At 42.7% G+C, this 20,704-nt stretch overlaps 1 protein-coding gene across 9 annotated transcripts in view; it reads right to left on the minus strand.

Annotated features, from left to right (window-relative positions):
* GSDME (gasdermin E) overlaps positions 1–17,980 on the minus strand; it is a 51,542-nt gene extending 33,562 nt beyond the window's left edge. For 6 of the 9 annotated variants that reach the window (XR_014689841.1, XR_014689842.1, XR_014689843.1 and 3 more), the window contains exons 1-6: positions 17,702–17,980; positions 16,524–16,577; positions 13,301–13,531; positions 12,013–12,205; positions 6,167–6,338; positions 5,035–5,155 (exon numbers count right to left, since the gene is read on the minus strand). Coding sequence is in view for 4 of the 9 variants with exons in the window: in XM_084510336.1 (XP_084366462.1) it covers positions 5,035–5,155; positions 6,167–6,338; positions 12,013–12,205; positions 13,301–13,511 (697 nt within the window). In the remaining 5 variants the exon portion in view is untranslated. Of the gene's footprint in view, positions 1–5,034; positions 5,156–6,166; positions 6,339–12,012; positions 12,206–13,300; positions 13,532–13,974; positions 14,095–15,300; positions 15,414–16,523; positions 16,578–17,701 lie in introns of all 9 variants that reach the window. The other 3 variants (XM_084510338.1, XM_084510337.1, XM_084510339.1) reach the window with 3 other exon arrangements.
* Positions 17,981–20,704: the final 2,724 nt, after the last annotated feature.

The following is a 20,704-nucleotide window of genomic DNA, read 5'->3' on the forward strand; positions in this document are numbered from 1 at the left end:
AGCCATCGAGGCCCTTCGGTAATGCTCTCACACCTACAGACGTGCATGGGCCTCATCTGGCCTAAGCGTGGCCCTGCCAAGAAGGAGCTATCACAGGCCGATTTGCCATTCTAACGGCCATGTTTGCAATCCGTACACAGAACAGCTGCTGCTGTACTACCCGCAGACAATTGGTTGAACCCAGAGAGCTAATGTCTTCTTGCTGCTAGAAGATTTTCTTTCTGGTTCTTTCTGCAGTCGTCCTGCTGGTGTCCTGTGAGGTGTCGAGATCCAGCCAGCGACACACGAGGTGAGGGAGGTGCTGCAGGCGACCCACGAGGCGTCGAGGTGCTGAAGACCCCGGGCTGCTGCTGAGCGCCCCGCACCAAGGCAGCCTTCCCCAGAGGACGACCGGCTCCAGGTTGTGGTGGCCGCAGGCAATATGAGCCGGCGGCCACAGCAGGAGCAGCGCGAGGAGGCCCCCGGGGACGAGCCGTGCCCCATCTGCCTGGGCCCGCTGTCCAGCGCAGCCCGCATCGACCCCTGCAGGCACTCCTTCTGCCTGGAGTGCATCCAGCTGTGGGCTGCGCAAAGAGACACCTGCCCGCTGTGCCGTGGGCACATCGTTGCAGTTGTTCGCCTGGCCCGAAGACCCCGCGGAAGATTCCAGCGCAACGCGCGGCTGGGGCGGCGGCAGCAGCAGCAGCAACGGCAGAGGAGCCCCTCGAACTACCGCTCCCGCAGCGTGTCGCCCCGGCGCAGGGCGCGCAGCCGCTCCACTGAACGTGGACTTGAGAGGAGCTTCTCCTGGCACGTGGGGCAGGTCGGGCGCAGACTGCCACGCTCCCCGCAGGACGCCGAAGTCGGGGACACGTCCTGGCTGCACAGGGTGCGGCAGGAGGAGCCGGGGGCCGGGGAGCACGCGGGCCGGCAGGCCGGGCCCCCCGCCTGAGCAGGCGGCCGGGCCTCACCTGGGGCCGGGCTGGGGGTGGCAGCCACGATTACCCCAGGAATAATAAATTACCACTCTTCCACCCTGCAAAGCCTCTGCCTGCACTTCTTCCTGCATCGCTCGGCAGCAGGGGCTGAACGCAGCCCTCTCCCGCTGCCCCCGCCATGAATTGGTTTGGGGATGTCTGCTCCTGACGGGGAGCAGCTGTGAGTGGCAGGTCCCCGAGGGAGACGTGGGGCTGAGAAGTCATTTGGGGGTGAGGAGTTGTCATGGCAATGGGAAGTGGTGGGGACGGGAGCAGCCACAAAATTGTCCTGTCCCGACTGAGAAAAAGGCTCAGAGCAGAAAGTTCCACCTTCCCAGGTGCTAAGTTGTTCCTCAGTTTTACACAAACAGAAAAATAACCAAAATAACACACTGTGTCTGGATTGCCCCTTCTGGTTCATCTTTAATACGTTCTGTTTAAACCACAAGCCCTGGTCTACTTTACCGCAAGAGAACTGCTTATGTCCGCACTGATTTGTTCTCCCTTCCCCCAGCTTCATGAAGCTATCGGACCTCTATAGGGCTCACAGCAAGCCTTTTAAAAGTTATGCTGAGAAACCTGGAGCATCCTCTACCATGCTCGTGTGTCAGATTTTCTGCATTTTTGGGGCACAATATAACCAAAGTCCTATGCATTATTTGGATCACCTGTTAGCAACTCAAACACAAGACTTGAAACTGTATCTCTGGCACTCTGCAGCAGGTCTAAGCAGAAGAACACAGGCAGGCTAACAAGAGAAAGCCAATTTTAAAGTAATACCTGACAGCAAAGGGGAAAAAATATAACTAATCAAGAACAGTACTCACATGTACCAGGCACAAAACCTAAATATAACCTTCCTGCAGTTGTTACAGTCTGTCTCACCAAATTAAGGACATTCAAAGCAGATGAGAAAGCATGGAGAGCACTCCATCAGCAAAAAACTTTTTCAAAGGGAGAGCAGACAAAGAAATCTCTGCCACAGAGAAAGAAAGAGACCTTTATGCCTGCATAACCCTTCAGAGAGAAGAGCAAGCTACAGAGGAGCAGAAAGCGATTAGCCCAAATTAAAGAACTTCCTAAAGCAACACAACTCAGGACAGCAGCAAAGGCACCACTATGCCACCATGCTCGCGTAACTTTCGTGGATAATGACAAGGCTTTCACATGAATCCCGAGGGGGGAAGATAGTGCTAATAAACTACCTGCCCTCCAAAGGCAGAGTGATGATTATAAGGGAAATCAATACACAGCATCATGAGAGAAGTATACAGACCCTGATGTGAAAGCTCATAACAGGACTCAGCTGAGAGGAAAATGTAGGACTCTGAAAAGTTCTGCATTTACAGGACTGTTAACATCTCTTGTAAGATTAATTTTATCAGTCTCTTAGAAGGGAAAATAAATGAATGAAAGAACATACAAACTCCTGTAGTATTTTTTCTATTGAATTCTCTTACATTCATCCATGACAAACCTCCACTAGCACAGTCAGATCCTGTTAGTTACTCAGAAACATTAACAAAAATGGAAGAAATACAGAAATGATCAATAAAAACAATCAGAAACGGTCAGAGACAACGATATTCCTTTGCACTGAGACACTGTAAAGATGAGGGCTGTTTAATTTATAGGTGTTTAGGAGGAAGCATGTCACACATGCAGTGAACAGAACAAAGCAGGTCAGCCCAGTGCTACTATATGCATCCTGTTTTATAAAGGAAGGAGGGGATTTGCAGTGAAATGAAGAGAGGTAAAACTACAAAGCCTTTAATGGGAACAGCTTTTACATGTAGTGGAAAATTAGCATGTAGAAATCACATACTCACAGAATGACTATAGGAAAATGTGGTAAAGAAATTGAAATAAGATCCGATTTTATGTCCAAGAATGTGCAGTCACATTAGCCAGGACATTTTTGAGAAGGTTAATGTACTGTTCCTCCTTACCGAGCAACTCTAGCTCTGACTGCCAGCAGCAAAGAAAAAGGAACAAGAAAATGTACATGCACCTTATTCCATAATTATCTGTGTCGAGAATCCTGTTATGTTACACCTGCTATTGGCCACTTTCAGTCCTATGAGAAAGGACTACATAAGTCTCCAGTTTTAATTTCAAAGGCTATTTTTACTTCCATAAACAGACATCTGCCATTGCTCAGACATTAAGAAGTTGAAAGCTAGGCTCCACTGTACTTATTCTTGCTGGAAAGTCCTTAACTTTGATGCTATTTCCTCCACTTAACCTTGTCAATGGCACTGAGTTAAAGGAAGATAGTACAAATTGAAAAAATGAGGCAAGACATGCATTGTTTGAGACTAAACATGAAACAAGTCATGTTGTTTCTGAAGCTTAAAAGACGTGACACGAAATATGAAAAGAAGTAGAAAAACAAATGAAAAAAGAGCAGAAAAATACAGAACATTAACAACAACCATGTGTTTATTATCAGCTAGCAAGACATAGGAATTTCCATCTAGAAATCATGTAAGCAGGCTATCAGCTACACGCCTACACAGTCAAATAGCTTTAATTGCACCTGATTTCCCTGAATTACAGTTCTATTACGACCATAAAGTCAATGCCCTCTAGTGTATCTCTGTGTTCACTATATATGTGAAGTGTGTTCACATTTTAGATTTAATTTTTTTCAGGTTATGTGGTATTTATGTATTTTCCTGAACCCGTATGCTTCCTTAATATCAGAAGTCAATTGACAGAGAATGATGGAGATTATTTTCTGTATTTCTTAGCCAAATCAAGCACATCCTGGGTTCAAATCCCAAATGTACTTCAATTGTATCTTGTTTCTTTCTACATCACTCTTTTCTGACTTCCAGCCCTACGCAGCCCATCTGATTTCCCTGCATTCTTGCATAACATCCCCTGAAACCTTCTTTAAGTTAGGGAGTTTATCTGAGGACAGGGAAGAAAGAAAAAACAGGTGATATTGCAGAGGAGAGTTACTACCTTTTCTCCTCCCCAAGCCCATTTCAATGTATTTTCAAAATTGACATCTGAAGGTATTTGACCTGAAATAAAGCAAAGCCACAACCAGAAAACACAGTAAGGACATTTCTGCAACTATTCAGAGAAAAATCTATACAAGAAAGTGTAAATGAGACAAAAGAGTTTAAATTCTAGTCCTATGCTCTATGAGTAATTCTTTTCTTAGCATAGCTGCGGCCTAAACATCCCTAGTTGACTGTACATTTGGATCCAGTTCACTGTCCCTGCTAATATGTACAGTGAAGAGAACAGCACAGGCCAAGGGTCACTAGGTAGAAGTAAAATTGCAGAAAAAGACCTGGACAACAGATTCATGAGGATCACCTGAGTGCTCTTGCTGCTTGAGGTTCGTTGCGTACAGAGCTGTACTAGCAAGAACTAGGAGATTGTAGTAGGAGATTGATGAAAGTCATTCTTCATTTTGGCATTTGGGAGAATGGCCAGTAGAAGGCAAAGAGCCACCAAGACTGCTGCGGGCTGGAGAATGTCATGTATGAGAAGAGGCTCAGAGAATGGGTTTGTTCAGCCTCAAGAAAATACAGCTAAGGGAGGACCTTATGGCTACCTGCAGCAGGAAGAGCCAGGCTGTTCTGTACGATGACAGGATGAGCAGGCAAGAGAGAACTTAAACAAAGGAAAAATCCCATTAAAGATTAAGGAGAAAAAAAAAATCATTGTGATATAGGTCAAGCATAAGAACAGGCTGCCCAGAGGGGTTATGGAATCTCCATCTCTGGAGACGTTCCAAACTTGAACAGACACGGATTACAAACAAGTTGATCTAACATTGAACTTGGATCAGACTTTGAAAATTGGCCCTGCCTGGGGTCAGATGACCTCCTGTGGACTCCTGAAACCTCAATTATTCTATGAGCCTATAACTTATGCAAACAGATGAAAAAGCATTACTACCTCAGAAGTGCTACATTTCACAACACAAATAACTATCAAGGCAATAGAGACTATACGACATCAACACCTTTGTTGATGGAGGGGAATGAAAAACCATTGCACAACAATTCTTTTCACATCTGAATGGTGTGTCACAGAAAATGAACTTTATACTTACCAAACTGGCCATTGCACTTTATGAAGAGTTCAATCACACCATAGGCAATGGTGGTTGCAGGAGGAATCTCAAGGATCACACTAGAATCCTTCGCTGTACTTACACTGTCACTCACTGAAACCTAGGAGACATTTATTCACTGTTTATTCGATTTAACTGTTGTGTAGCTTAAACACAAAATTGAGCAAGGGAAAAAAAAAAAAACACAGAGAAAGAACATACTTTACTCTATTATGTCTAACTAAAGCACATCTAATATCTAACATCTGAAAGAAGCACAAAACGAGCAGTGAGGTAAAAGCACTGAAGTGCCGAGAGCAGCTCCCAAACTCTCAGCTACCCTGTTCAAATACAAAGTTGACCTTCAGGTGCAGCTTTTGCCATGTGAATCAGAAACTCTGTTGCTACAAAAGTGGCACCCACTTCAGTATCCTGCCCTACCCTCTTCTATCCTGACACCCTTTTTGCCCAACTGGGGACTGGTACCAGGACAATGGCACTTGCAGAGATGGTTGTTGAACTCCAGGTGTCTGCCACTGGAAACTCCCTGTACACAAAAGTGATTCATTTGAAGCTTTGAAAAAAATTATGCAGGATGAGCACATGTTTTGACTTTGGTAATTCCCTCTCAATTCACTAGCAATTTTTCAGATGTCCTCACTACGCAGTTAATCTCTACTCCCATGATAGAAAACAAGCAGCTTCTCAAGAAGCATTAAAACTCACTGCAAACATTTTTGATAAATGATTGGCTTTTCAACTGAATTTGCCTCATCAAATGCTTTCTGCTCTTCAACTTTCACTGAATTGGTGGTTTATGGTCTGCTGTAGGCAGGAATCTCGAGGAACTGAATCATAATGCTACAATATTGATTGAAATCCCATTCCAGGCTCACACTAAAAGATGACACCTTTTGCCAGTGCAGCAACAGGAAAGGCAGTTTGTATTTCTGAAGTTTCACAATGAAGTAACGCAGTGATTTCTTACAATTGAGAGTTTAACATGGTAAGGAAAAATGAAAAATACTCTGAAGTCTATTTGGCACAGAGAAATCAGAGTTTCTTCACAGATAAACTGCAGGTTTAACTAGACAATTATTCTATTCCATACAGATCTTTTAGTATCTTTTACCTTTACGGTTTTTGTACTGCATCCCAGCAGACCACTGATTTTTTCTTCTGTCTGGATATGTTCAGCTATCATGCACTTTTGAGTTGTTACTATCTTCTCTCTCAAGATGCACAGTACTTCACGTTTTCTTTCTATTACTTGTTGCAGTAAACTACTGTTCATATTTATCATTCTGAAACAAGAAGAGACACCATTAACAAAACTGCTAGGACATAGAAGAGACATATTCTTAATTGTTTGAAGACTCTTTTAATCTGCAATTCTTACTCAGAAAAAAAAAAAAAACATTCAAAATCCTTACCACACACACACAAAAAACCATGCAAGCATATAACATGCAAGAAGATTCTTGCTCCAAATTCTGAGTCACCAGTTTTTCCTTGAGGGATGAAGGCTGAGAGGGACAGCTTGAAGCCAACTCTCACAGTTTGCTATAGGCCTGTTCTGGTATTCACTTATACCCTAGCCTGGTTGAGAGGATCAGCATTGACCACATACTTCAGAGGTGGGAGACAAAAGATTTCATGGATGTGGGAATTAAAAAAAGTTCCTAAAAAAAAACCACCACCCACTATGAACTCCTGTGTTAATTAACTGTATGACCTCATGATTTAAAATTAATGACTGGGACTGTCGTTGTCAAAAGAAAATATTACTTTGAGAGGGACAAAATCATCCCTGCTACATAACATAATTCAGCATTTCTTTAAATGTTGCTGAAGTTGTTCTCCAATAAGGTATTTTTTAGAATACGCAGAAGAAAGAAAACGTCCCAGAAACTATAAGAGAAAATTATTTTCTAAGAACAGAAAACAAAATTTACTACCCTGTCTTCTGGGGTGTTAACAGCCTTTCTGATAAGTTACAGCAACTTAACTGTATTTGACTGATTAAAATGTGTCAATTATGTTATACTTTTGCAATATACCCACTGGAGAGGTCCTCACATTGGATGTCGTATTTCCTAAGAACAGGCATCTCTTGCAAGATATCTGGAAGATTAAAACATTGCTACCCCTGGCTGAAGTCTTTTCTTCTCTATTTTACTGTAAATGGCTTTTCATGGGGCTAAATGGCAGTTCCCCAAAAATACGATGGAAAGACGTGTTCTGATTCTACTTTATTTAAATCAAGATATCTCCACTTTTAATTAAAAGGGTTTAGATTTATTAGATTCTGGAGTTTTGGATTTATGCAGTCTGTATAAGTCTGAAGTCAGCTTGGCTCTTTATTAAATTAAAAATATCCTCAGGCAATTTTTGATCTCTGGAGAGTTACATGCTTATATGAAAGTTCAATCAGTTGGAATGAACTGTCTGGAAACCTTAAAGTTGATTGTTTAAACAAGGGAAAGAAAATACCTCTGAAGCAATGCAGCAGCCACTAGAAAATCACCCCCAAACATTCCTGAGATTATTAATACAACTTTTCTTTTCGTGTGGTGCAAAGCCATGCTTTATGCTTGGAATGCAATGAATCTTTGGATTAAGAAAAATTGAAGAAATGTCAGACTATCACAAACACTGCTGCTCTCAGAAGTGTCTGCCAAACTGGAGCTATTAATTATCAGCACATCTTATAGAAGACCACCAAGCCTATCATATCCTTCACGGTATTTATTTATGATTCTGAAGAGGTGGGCTGAGCACCCCGAAAATATAAATTAAGTCACAGACAACTTGAAGTTCTAACATATGACCCAAGAAGCCACAAGTGAAGAAATATAATGAAGAAGTACAAAAGCAATTTGTCAGTTGCTTTCCTATGCCATATTTTTTGCCTTCTTTAGAGGGTGACAAACTTGTGAGTAAGAGCAAAAGAAACAAAACAAAGGCAGAAAGCCACAGATTAAGCAGGTTTGAAGTTTCTGAATGTACATTAACATAAAAGGGATATCAAAGCCTGATTTAATCCTATCCAAGTGAATGACCACAATAATTCAGAGACTTTCTCTTCCATTTCCTTCTACAGCATTCTGTCTGAGGTGGGACTGGCTCAGATCCCCTCACGCTCCTGGCTCTGAAGTTCAGCAGAAATGCCTCTCCCCACTGGGTTTAGGGAGTACAGGATGGAGAGTTTAAAGCCACACACCCTTATGAACAGTTAGCCTTTTCTTTAAATGCTCTCCTCCAGACTTCTGGCACTGAGCTTTCTGCCCTGAAGTGCCTTGGGCCCTGGTGTTTTGTGCGCGGGCACATCACGGGTGTCACAGCACAGCCGACGGAAAAAAATGCTCTGCGCTTCTTAACAGAAAGCACAGGACAGTGACTCAAACAGGAGGCAACACGAGGTAAAACAAATACCTGGCTTATCTAAATTATCCTTGAAAAGAGGCATCAAGGACAAAATGCCACAGGGTTAAAGTTTGACAGTCGAAGCTAAGCCTAAAATATTGCAGGGCAATGGCTGCTGAATCTACAGGTGTACTTTTGCAAGGACTGAACTCATTTGCCACCACAGCTCTCTCAATATCAAGCACAGCAAGATGAGCGAGATGGCTGAGTTAAACCCCTGAGAACACAGGCATGCAGGCACATGGAAGCAAATTTTCTTTAAGCAGGTCACTTTTCAAAGCTATTATTTCTGCTCTGCAACCCTCACTCTTCCCATCTTTCACCATCTATTGTGCAGGAGCGCTCAGCAGCCTGGTGTGACCTGTGCTGTTACTGCACTCTCTCCCCACTTGAGAAGCTGAAGTACACAGAAGAAAACACTATCAAGTAAAATGAGATGTTGGTTTGCTATTATCAATGCACACAGTATAAAACTGGATAAATATAGATCAATTAAAAGATAAGAATGATGGTTTTCCGTTTGATAGCTTGTTCTTCTTAAACAACCTTCCTGAGGCCAATGATTTGCTATGCTGGAAGCTCCACAGGTCAAACACGAGCAGAAAAGAATCTGAGTTCTCCTCTCACTCTTTACATCTGATTGGATTTAACGCCTCCACTACCCTACAATGCAAAGGCTTCCATCACTATTAATCAAACTTCTTCTTCTTGCATGAGGAAAGGAGTGGAGAAGAAACAGGCACAAAGGCAATTTGCTGCAGATCAGAAGCAGGAAAAAAAAGAAGAAAGGGAGAAACCAACGGAAGGCAAGAGAAGTACAGACAACACCTGGCTGTCACCGCTTAATGCTTGTTCTTCTAAAACCCAAAGCCGAGACTGAGGGTCTTCCCTGCAGGGCAGGTCTCTGGCCAGACTATTCACAGCAGAACAAGGCCAGGACTGTCCTGCCAACAAACCCTGCCCAGGCTTCTCAGTACCGTGTCCCACAACCCTCACAGCAACACGCTGACCGATTCACTACAGCTGCCTACAGGAACTGTTTCAGCTGCGGGTGCTGCCATCACAATACAGTCAGCTCTCTTGCCTGCCTGCTCAAACCCTCCCAGTCCAAGCTATCCATGCGAGTGAAGAACCTTTTCTGTCCTGCACAGGGCCACGCCAGCTCAACACACCTCCCCACCCACCTGCCCAGACATGGGTGGCAAGCTCTCAAACCTCCAAACACAACTTCTTCCCCAATATCCACATGCCTGCCTTCAAAACATCTCTCAACTGCTTTTCCAGAAATCCTCTGCTTGTTCAGTCTTCTCCACTTCGTTTGTAACATGCGACAGTATGCTGATGTCTCCCAGCCAAACGCTGCTTGTTGCATGGCATCAGCCTTTACCCAGCTTTGTTCCTTCTCAAATAAAGACCTCTAAAACAGTGCCAGAGTACAATTTATCAGCCCTCGCTCAGGCACTGCACAAGAAGCACAGACGCACTTCTGTTGTTAACCTGTTTCAAATGTAACCTCTCTGACCCACTTTTTACTGTCCTACCAGAACAAAGTATCTGCTACATCAGCTTATTGATGGCATTTCACAATTTTCCCCACAGAATAACCTGGCAATTACTTTGTAGAACAACTTCCTCAAGAATACCAAAGACTTGTGAGAGTGCAAGTGACAGACAGCTTCTCTATTTTCTATTCAGCATCCTCCTGATGTTTTAAATCACAGACACACAATTGATTTTACTTAATGCTGTCTCCCAACATGCTGCGACTTTGTATTGCTCACGTGGCACATTTGGTAGAAAAATGATGAATGTTTGTCTCATCATACTCATAAATGCTTAAGTTGTTATAAAGAATAAATAAAACATCTGCATTGGAGTGAGACTTCAAGAATGCCCAAGACATTGAAAACAGGAACCACAGAATGGCTCGGGTTGGAAGGGACCTTAAAAATCATGGAACTCCTGCCCCCTGCTGTGGGCAGGGATGCCACTCACTAGATAAACCACTAGTTTAAAGCATAGGACTCTGCCCTAAAATCAGTATTTTTCAGTACTCTGAACTAACAGGCACAAAGTAATACAAAAAGCAAGAATAATGTGTCATAAAATATGTGAAGCTCATAAACCTAGAGGGACCATTTATTTTTCTGTTGCATATTATGTTAATAAGTGTGTTCTGTATGCAAAGTGACACTGCTTTTGCAAATCAGGAGGGATCTCATCCTACATCCTTCAGCTGTCATCCCTTTTCTGAAAAGGAGAGCCAATGCAGCATCTGGAATCTAATTAAGGATCAGCAGGATTATCCTTTTTAAGGTTCACCTGAGAACTGACAAGAAACCAGTTTGCTGCCACTCAGCACTTCCAGCTTCCTGAACCCTGAAGACTCACACGACAGTACACAACATGTATCAGCTTTGACATTTTTGGGTGTGCTTTCTGTTATTTATCTCTAACTTTAATTTAACAGCCTAATATAAGAACACTTTCAATTGCAATTTGATTTAGAGCAATTATGGTTTTATTATTTCTATAACAAGCACAAGCAACGTATGTAATTAGATGAAATCAAGAGCACTTAGCTGACCCTCATCCCAAAAGGACCGACCAGTAAACATCCTCTTAGTACCTTAACACTTTGCATCCCAAATCACTAACTTCTAGGCAACAACACTCCTGCATGCTGAATGCCTGAGTTCCACATGATGCTCCATGAAGGAGACGAAAGCTAGAACCCATGGATGAGTTCTCTCACAAATCATAGAATATTTATGAAATAGTGACTAGCATTTTATTTGTAAGGAAGTGCCACAATTTCCAGTAAGCCTCAGAATTATGCTGAAGAAAAAATAATAAAATTAAAATTCTGCTAGCCTCATCACTTTCAGTGACCCAACAAAAGCCACTCACTCTATCAATTACACCATTTGCGTCACAAGCTTTAAATAAGCTCCGAGCATCTACTCCATGAACCAAAAACTAGCTCCTTGCATAACAGCACACACACACATTAAACTAGACTATATCACTGCCAGACCCACTTAACAGTCCTGTGGGACAGTGTATATGAATATCTTCTTCATCAGATGTCAGCATCTCAGCCTGTTTCCTAGTCTAGCATGTGAGCAATTCAGTGGCACCTTTCAGGTCCTTACACCAGAAAAATGTATTTCAGCAAGCAACTTATTTACAGTCATATACACTTATATAATCTTCTTCTGAGTGTAGAAAATAATTGTAAGTATTTAGTTGCATTCAGGATTATAACCCCAAAATATGTTGAGGTAAATCTGATTTTCTACAGGAAGATTATTTGTTTGAACAGAGCAGATCACACTCCAGAAAACCAAGTGAAAGCTCATTGTTCAAAATAGAAGTTATTCTAGCGTATTCTTCTGTAGCACCCTATCTAGTCTTAGAAACAAGATTCTAAATCTTGACTGATGTTATTTTTTTGACACTAGATGCACATAGATTTTGCAGGTCTGGTTCACACATTTATTCCAGACTAAATCTTTCTTGGCCATTGCAACGCCCGTATTTGAAGCATACCTGTCCTTGACATCTTTCATAAGCTGCTGCAAGTCAATTTCCTGCTTCCTCAGGTTTCCAAAGGAGGACTGGCTTTCCACGTAGCCCTTCCCTCCAGCTCCCAGGCTGATCTTTCCAAATGAAGTTTCAATACTTCCTTGAACAAAGTCTTCAAATTTCCCCATGTATTTTGCGAAGTCAGACTCCACAATCACTAGGAAAAGAATAAAAGTAATTTCTACCCATGAAGACAAATGCTGAAACAGTCCTGAAGTCATTAGAAAACCAAGAACTAACAGAAAACACAAACAGTTGATGTTAATGAAGGCAAGAACGGTACTTAACAGGTAAATAGGGAAGTTCACAGCTCTGCAACTTTTGCTTCCTCCATATTTTTATCGCCTTTGCTCAGCTATCGTCTACATTTTGCCATTTTAGGAAAACATCTGGTGAATGAAATGCTGAGCTCAGATGCTACGGAAGACTTAAGAAGCATGACAGAAATTAACTTCAGGAACAAGGGAGAACTATGAAGTAGATCTGCCTATAATAGGTTTAATATTTTTCCATTATCTTGACATATCTCATCATAACCCTGTCCCAAAGCTCACTGAAAACCAGTGGAAACATCTAATTGGCTTAAATCAAACTCTCAATCTCTTATGTCAATAAACCAGAGAAAAGACTCAGAATCAGCTTATTTTCTGAGCTAGCTACAATTAAAATCTACGCATAAGTACTTATCTGTTTATCTATATTCAGAATTATGTCATGCTCAGAAATACAGGATTCCAGACCATTACCTGTTTAGCACTGGATGGAGAAATAAATACAAGGATAAGTGTTTTTTAACTGTCTGTGCAAGAAGAAAGGAAGCCATGGTAACACCTGCAAGCATTTTCTGGTCTGCTACCACCAGCAGAACAGTTGGTTCAGTGCTTTTTTACCTGGAGCACTGCAGAGTTTCATGCTACTGTCACATACTGAAAACTCCCCAAAATACTCTAGTGGAGCTCCTGAGGCCACACACAGCACAACACAGCAGCACTGTGTGGCTCGACAGCTATCAGCACTCAGTTGCAGTAGTCCATCTAAACATTTTTTTAAACGTTTCCTAGTATTATTCTAGCTAAATGAACAGTCAAGTGAGAAAAAGATGCAGCCATCTCATTCCTAAGGATTGAAAATACTTCAGAGCATTCCTCTGAAAAGAGCCCCCTGGTAACGTGACTGAGAATAACAAAAAAAAAAGATTCAGCTTCACACACTTATTGTGTACAATAACAGTACTGCCTGAGTAGGGCTTTACCTGGTTTTATAGGTTTGTCTTCTGTAAGCACATCACTCAAGGAGACTGTCAAGAAATGATACTTGGGCTTCTGCCAGCACCAGAATGTCTTCCTCTTTGTAACCAAGCTGAGAAGCTGCAGCTTGTCCGAGGCATTCAAGTGAGAGACAGGGATTAAGTCACCTCCACTGTCTGTTTCTCTCACAAAATTCTTTGTTGCTTTTGCAAACATCTTGGAGAATCGTTTAGAGCCTGCAAGAATAAATCTATTTTTCAGAACTACAACAGGAAAGTACAAATATTTACATTTTCACTTTAAGAAGTTCTGCACAGTATTAATATAGGAACAGTTAGTGTTTTCACCCCATCTTTGCCACTCTGAGCTGGGAATCATGACACTTCAAGCAACTTCCCTCAAAGTAAAAAAGTTTTCACAGTAACAGATGAAACAATTTTAGTTTAAATTTTAAGTAAGCAACAGCGAATAAGAACAATGCACTGCAAACATGATATGGAAGGCTTAAACATTACAATAATCATGAAATTCATGAGCACACGGATAATGAAGACAGCAAGATATGTGAGAAAGGAAATATTAAAATCTACAGCTGAACAATTCCTTCAAAGAACACCCATGGATAATTCATTTGCTATGGAGGAAAACAAACAAACAAAAAAAACCTTACATAACCTACCTGAAGTTCTAAGAAAAAGTATCCAGTAATGAGCACCCTGAGGAGACTTCTGAGGATCAGAAGAACACAGGTGCAGTGGCAGAGGATTAATGCCTCTCAACCGATTTCTTCATTTATTACCTAACATAAAATTGTCTTATTCCATAGAAGGTAATTGAATATTATTCATACGGATTATCTTGATTGTTTTAAGTGTGTTAACACATATAGGGATAGTAAAAATTCCTTTATAAAAAGCAACAAATATTGCTTTTTATACTGGCAGCTTTGTGACTAAGTTTTCTTTCTGAACTCCGCCCCTGGAAAGCCCTGTTTCCTTTTTTTCCATTCTGAACCTTTTACCTCCAGTGTTTTCCAATTTTCTGGTTCCCATTAGAGTAACTACAGCTAAATAAAATATGTTGCTTGCAACTGTTATTCATAGCTGCTAAACAGCTACTTACATTATCTTATTCTAGCTCTTAAATTTGTCTTAAAATTAAAAACACTGACATCTCTTCTTGAGTAAGGTTTCCCTTACCCCAACCACTGCATTTTGCTCTATTAACAAGAAAGTTGACTTAACTCACAGAAAACATGGTAAAAATGACCATTCAGAAGTGCTAAACATGCAAATCTAAAAAACTTTTTTTAGTCTCATCAGATTTTTTTCCAGCTGTTTTACTTTACTTTACTTTTTTTTTTTTTTTTTTTTTTTTTCATTTGGCAGCATTCCTTTGAACCCTCCAGCTGACACTGTAAAGTTCAACTATGAGCCTAAGATGTCCTAGCTGCCCATTTCGTTTCTTTAAAATAGGTTACCCACAAGTTTTTCATTAATTAATCACCTATCCTGCTCCAAAGAGATTAGTTAGACTTGTCCATTACAAACACAGGCCAGAATTAGCTAAGACAGATTTCAAACAACCAAAAAGATATTGCAGTGACCATTCACAACTGAGGGAAAATGGCAAACCAATATACTAGCAGTTGGAATACAGGCGTCATGTTTTAGTATCAGTTGGAGGAGAGAAGAAAACCCTTCTTTGCAGATGGAAGCTTAGCTTTCCCCAAATCCCATTTCAGATAATATTTCACACAGTATTTACCAATTCATGTTAAGCTTCCTATGAAACCCCCATTGCCCACTCTTAGTTCTCCACATAAACAAGTAAAGGGCATTTCCCAATAACATTTTGAGGGAAAGGACTGGAACAATGTCAGTCTCCTAACATTTTACTCAAGTCTACTGTGGATTTCATTATAAAAAGAGGCTGCAACAAACTCACAGCACAGTCCCAGCTATACACACTAGGAGTATTTCCACTGACTTTCTTTTTCCCTTACCTTTTCCTAGGCTCTAAACCAAGTTTGATTTTTGCTTTCTTATATTTCTTCTCCATAAATTTCCCCCATTTTAATCTCAGTGTAACGTAGTTTTACTAAGCAATGTAGCTCTACTGCAGCAGAGAAAAAAAAAAAAAAAAAAAAAAAAAGAAAGAAAACAGCGAGGGTTGAGGGTTTGGGGACTTCTTTTATATGACTTTATATTTCACAACTAACCAGATGACTGATTTGTAATGGAGGGGACCATCATCACAATTTGCCCTGCATTAGCTGCTGTTCCCTTTCTTCAAGCATTTCTGTGCTTTATATGATTGATTGCTCATTCACTCTGATCCCATTTCTACACAATAGACTCACGTGGGCATACGGTCTTAAATGGAAAAGGCCCCCTAATTCTAAGGAGCTTATGAGAAGAGATATTGGAGAAGAAAAAAAAAAAAAAAAAAAAAAAGTTGTTGTGATTTGTCTTTCTGTTCCACACTCACTACATTTTATAAGACTCCTTTCTGATTCATGGTGGTTTGACTTCACAAACAGTTACCAGGCTTTTGATGGGTAAAAAGAATATCTGAGAAAGACCACAGAGTGCACATGAAAACTGCAGAAACTTACGAGGTAGGATACCTAGTATTGTCTTTACAATCAGGATGACAATATCAACATCTACACTTCACTGCGTTGGGAATGTCTTTGCAATGAGTGTATTTGCTGGTGCAGCAGTACCATAATAATATTCTATCCAAATTACATTTCTTTGGGTATTGTGCCTTTAATGTTCATTATAAAATGCACCCAAGTACCTTGTTTCACTTGTTCACAAAAAGACAAGAGTACTAGGAGTTAATGCAACTACCAGGATCGAGGGCATCCTGACCAAAATGCTCACAGAGTTGTTACAGACACAGCATTAAGAAAACTCTCCTTTTGCTGTTTCTTGCTCTGAAAAGCTTTGTTAGAACCATGCTTGGTTTGTGAGAATTACAAAGGAAGGTATCAAAGCTGGTAGGAAAAGCCTGTCAGAGTGAATTCACTCTTGCAGATTGATAGTTAGGTGTGAAAGCAGAAAAGGATGGAGGAGTAGCTTCCTCGCCTACCAAAAAATTTTAAATTAGCCTGAACCTGGGCTATGGGCAGATTATTCAATGAACAGGATGAGATCATGTAAAGATATTTACATGATATTTATAGCAACTTTACCAATTATTTAAAGAAACAAACCTTACCCTGCTCCTTTCATTTATCACAGCTCCATAACTCGATATAGTAGATCATTAAATCTGAAAACACATTTAATGAATAATCAGATTTTACCTTTCTCAGCACAGAAGAGCAAGTTCTGAACAGCTGCCCAATATTTCTGACATTCTGTATACACATGCACTTTACAAAACATACCAATAAACCCCCCCAAACCAACATCTTTTTTCCATCCAATGTAAGATTACCCAGAACACCAGGCACAGTCCACAGGCAACCTGGGAAGCGAGTGGACTACCAAACAGGTCACCTTTTGTTGTAAAGGCATGCTAAGGACAACTCCCACAGACCGAAGAGGCCCAAGCAGTAGGCATGCAGTCAGAAGAGCTGCCAGACTTTAACTTTACCATGTGTCACCCTCTGAATTCTAACCAAGTCAGAGCTTGTCCTGAACGGCTCCTGAAGTCAGCAAGAGATGACAAGCAGTACGTGCATTTTATTACAAAGCCTTATTTTTGCCTGCTTTCCAGGCAAGTTATATTTAAACAAAAAGCCACAAAAGCTCACAAGCTCTCTCTTCTAAGCCTTGAGGATCTTCCAGCACGTGCCTCTGATGACTTGGTGCCACACAACCTACCCTGGATTTAACATGTCCAACCACAAGGACCATGGTGCCCTCACCCCAGGGACAGATGCCACCATCCCGTGAGGTCCCATTTTGGGGAGCCTTGTCTCACAGCACCCCACAGCTGCACACCTGGGGATGCCGGCCCTAAGGGATGAGGCGCTTCGTGTGGGCATGCAGCCATGTGCCGCCCTCACCAAGCCTGGCACTGAGGCAGCTGCAGCGGGCACCCAAGGGCTGCGCTTCCCCTCCGACGCTGACGCGCCACGCGTGATTTGCACTGATTCAACCTCTAGGGTTTGCGGTTTGGGCTTTGGGTTTTTTTTTCTTCCTTAAAGCAGCCGGGTGACACACGGGCAGGCACGGAAGGGAAGCCAGACCCTGGCTTCTCCCCAAGGCTGCCACAGCGGTGCTGACAGGGGTGGCCCCGCGCATATGGGGCAGTGGGGCTTGGACGCAGGCTGTGGACCCCACTACAGCCCCACTCCTCCAGCCCCCTGGCGGGGAGAAGAGGGCTCAGTAGGGGCACTGCTGGCACCGCCAGCCCCTCCGCCTCCCTGGGCCCACCCCGGTACTCACGGCTGCCCCGCTGATCCCCGCTGCCGCGCCCTGGGGATGCACCGTGCCGCGCCCCGATGCGATGCAAGGCGCAGAGGGCGATGCCCCGAGGGGAGCCTGGGGCAGCACTGGGAGCAGGGAGGCTTCTGGTCAGCTCCGAGGCACCGTGAGCATGGGCGAAGCACCGCAAGCACAGGCGGCACCGTGGCGGGGTGAGGCAAGGCGAGGGGGAGCAAAGCCCCGCCCGGGTGCCCGCGCCCCGGGACGCGGGGGTGAGGCGGGACCGAGCGCCGCCGCCATTTTATGGCTCAGCAGCCGCCGCCCAGCACATGGCTGCAGGGTCTGGCACCCTGAGGGGGCTGCTGTTCGCCAGTGAAGCCCCAAAGCAGCTTCCACAGAGTCCCTGGCTCCATCGCCTTCCTCGGGGATGTCTGTGCCCCTCACTTTCCTCAGGGGTTGAAGGGCAGCTGTGCTGGGGTCTGGGCTGCTGGTCGTGGTGGGCTCTGCCTGCTGAGCCCTGGTGCTGGGGGTGTCTGTGCAGCAGGGACCCCTGTGTGGTGGCATGGCCCTGACAGGGGCTGAGGTGGATTTGGCTTGATTTTCCTGTCAGCTCAGCCACAGGAGGCAACAGTTCATTTTGCTGGGTTACTTCCAGTCACATAACAAAGGCAGCTTTTCCCTGAGAACTGCCAGATGATGGCATTTTATGACATACATACAACATTCCTGAGATGTCCTCTCAAACCTGACTGGGATCACTGACAGTCAGAGGATCAGCAGCTTGTATATGAAATCTGCTGGAGGCAATGCCCCTGCCGTGTGTGCAGCTGCAGATTTGCAACATTGAGGTCAATGCTGTAGGCATGGCTGGAGTCCAGTCAAAGCCACAGTCCAAATGGGAGTTCCCAAGACAAGTTTTCTTCTTCTCAGTCTGGTTCAGGCCTTGAACAGCACTGCAAAATGAGAAATGTGGTCAATGGAGTGTGGTAGACAGGTTTATGAAGTGTAGTGTAATACAGTGAGCTCTGTGACTATAGCTCACCTCTCTGAAAGCAAGGCAACACCAGAATAATAGAACTTGGGTGCTTTATGATAGGACTGGCCCAGGAAGAAATTGATGGAAACATAAGGAGTAGTTCTTCAAGATATTTACTGAGCATTAAGGAAATATTTTTCAAGTGAACCATGCCACAAGCCAGGTCCTTCGCTTTTAGGTCAAAGAGAGAGCATTTGGGACTAGGGGGGATAGTCACACATGTTGAATCACCATATCTTAATGGAGTAAAGCCTGGCCTATGGAAGAAAAGTTGAAAGCTGGATGCCCTTAAATTAACAGTCCTAAGCGAGAGGTAACAGTTAATGTATATTGTACAAGTAGTTATCCATTCTGATAACTACATAAATTATCCAAAACTTCCAGTTAATTTTAGCAGATATTAGTCTGTCATCCCTTTCTGTTTCTCCTAAGTGACGCCCTCAGTAAATCAATGATAAATAGATTTTTCTTCTTAGGCTTCTATGGGCTAATAGAAATAAAAATAAACCCACTCTTAGAGCCTCATCATGAGAAAAAGTACCTTCAAGTCCTCAGGAGATCTCTTTCTAGGATCAGCACCGAGTTGCAGGATCACTAGCTCCAGTCATAATCTCCTGCAGTGGCTAGTAGCAGCACATTTCATCAGTAATCACGTGCTTACCCGTGGAGTGGCAACGTGTCATTCATTTCCAATGCAAGTGCCTGCTAAAGCAGATTTTGAGAAATCACGCCAGGAAGTGGCACTGAACCACATTTCCATGGAAATGTTCTCTGGGGAGGGAGGAGACTAAAACAGTGAAACTTGCCAGTCAGTTTAAGGATGTTACTGGTGGTTTGGTGTGCACCAAGTAAGGGGTGCCTGCACCAAGGAAATTTCCATCTTTTCAAGATAGACACAAGCCAGCATAAGATAGTTTTAAGATACTTTACATTAACTAGAACAGACAGAACCTAGTCTGGGCATTAACAGACACTTTTGGGGCCAGGCAGCAGTTAATCTAAAAGTTTCAAAGGCTGATATCAAAACTGGCTGCAAATGGGACACATTTAGAATTGAACACATGCCTTGAACCCTCAGTCTTCATGAAAATGCTCTTCAGGTATACTGCACAGCCAAAACTTGCAGCACACAGTAGTTTCATGACTAACTGGGAAGTCAGCAGGGAGAATATAATATCAGAAATACATGCGAGTGTAGCCTGCACTGGGATCTGTCTGCCACACAGATGTGAATCTATGGAGCCAAAACATGAAGTGCATCACTTCTGCATTAGAAGGTCCTTCTGCTTTAGATCCTCTTGTAGAACGTGCAGAAGGAGAAAACCAGAAAGTTTTGCCTGCGTGACAAACTGCCTTTGGAAACAGGCAAGACTTGGCTATCTTAGTTAAGTAAGTAAAGTGGGACAGAAAAATTACACAAGAACTTCACAACCATAACTTAAAAAATGAATAATACACATCACCTGTGTTATAAATGAAGTCTCAACTCAATCTGAATTTAGTAATATTTATAAAAGAATATTTATAAAAGGTATAAAAGGCAAGTAAACAGCGCTGGGTGTGCAGGAAGTCTACGCTCCACCAACACGCACACATGAACATCAAACATTCTAAATATACAGAACATTGCTTTTACATACTAAACCCGAATATATCTATACATATGTACAATCAGAAAAGGTAACAAACAATCCTTTAAGTTCCATGACTTAACAGTCTCCATTTTCCATTTCTTTTGAACAATATATCTTGCTTTAAGTTGTCAAGCAACTCGGTCTTTGGGCCTTATGTATCCCGTTCTTCCCACATCGAAGAAAAACATATCAGTATCCTTTTCAAGGCCAAAAGGGCCTGGGTCAAAAGGCACATTCAGGTCAACAGGGGGCGGAAAGCAAAAGCCTTCGATGTCAGTAGCGTTAGGGGGGCCGATGGTGTAGCAGTCGGATCAGTAAAGGAGCCCGCAGCTCCCTCACTGTCTGGTAAACCAC

Source organism: Aythya ferina, assembly GCF_964211825.1.
Source record: "Aythya ferina genome assembly, chromosome: 2".
NCBI classification, from domain to species: Eukaryota; Metazoa; Chordata; class Aves; order Anseriformes; family Anatidae; genus Aythya; species Aythya ferina.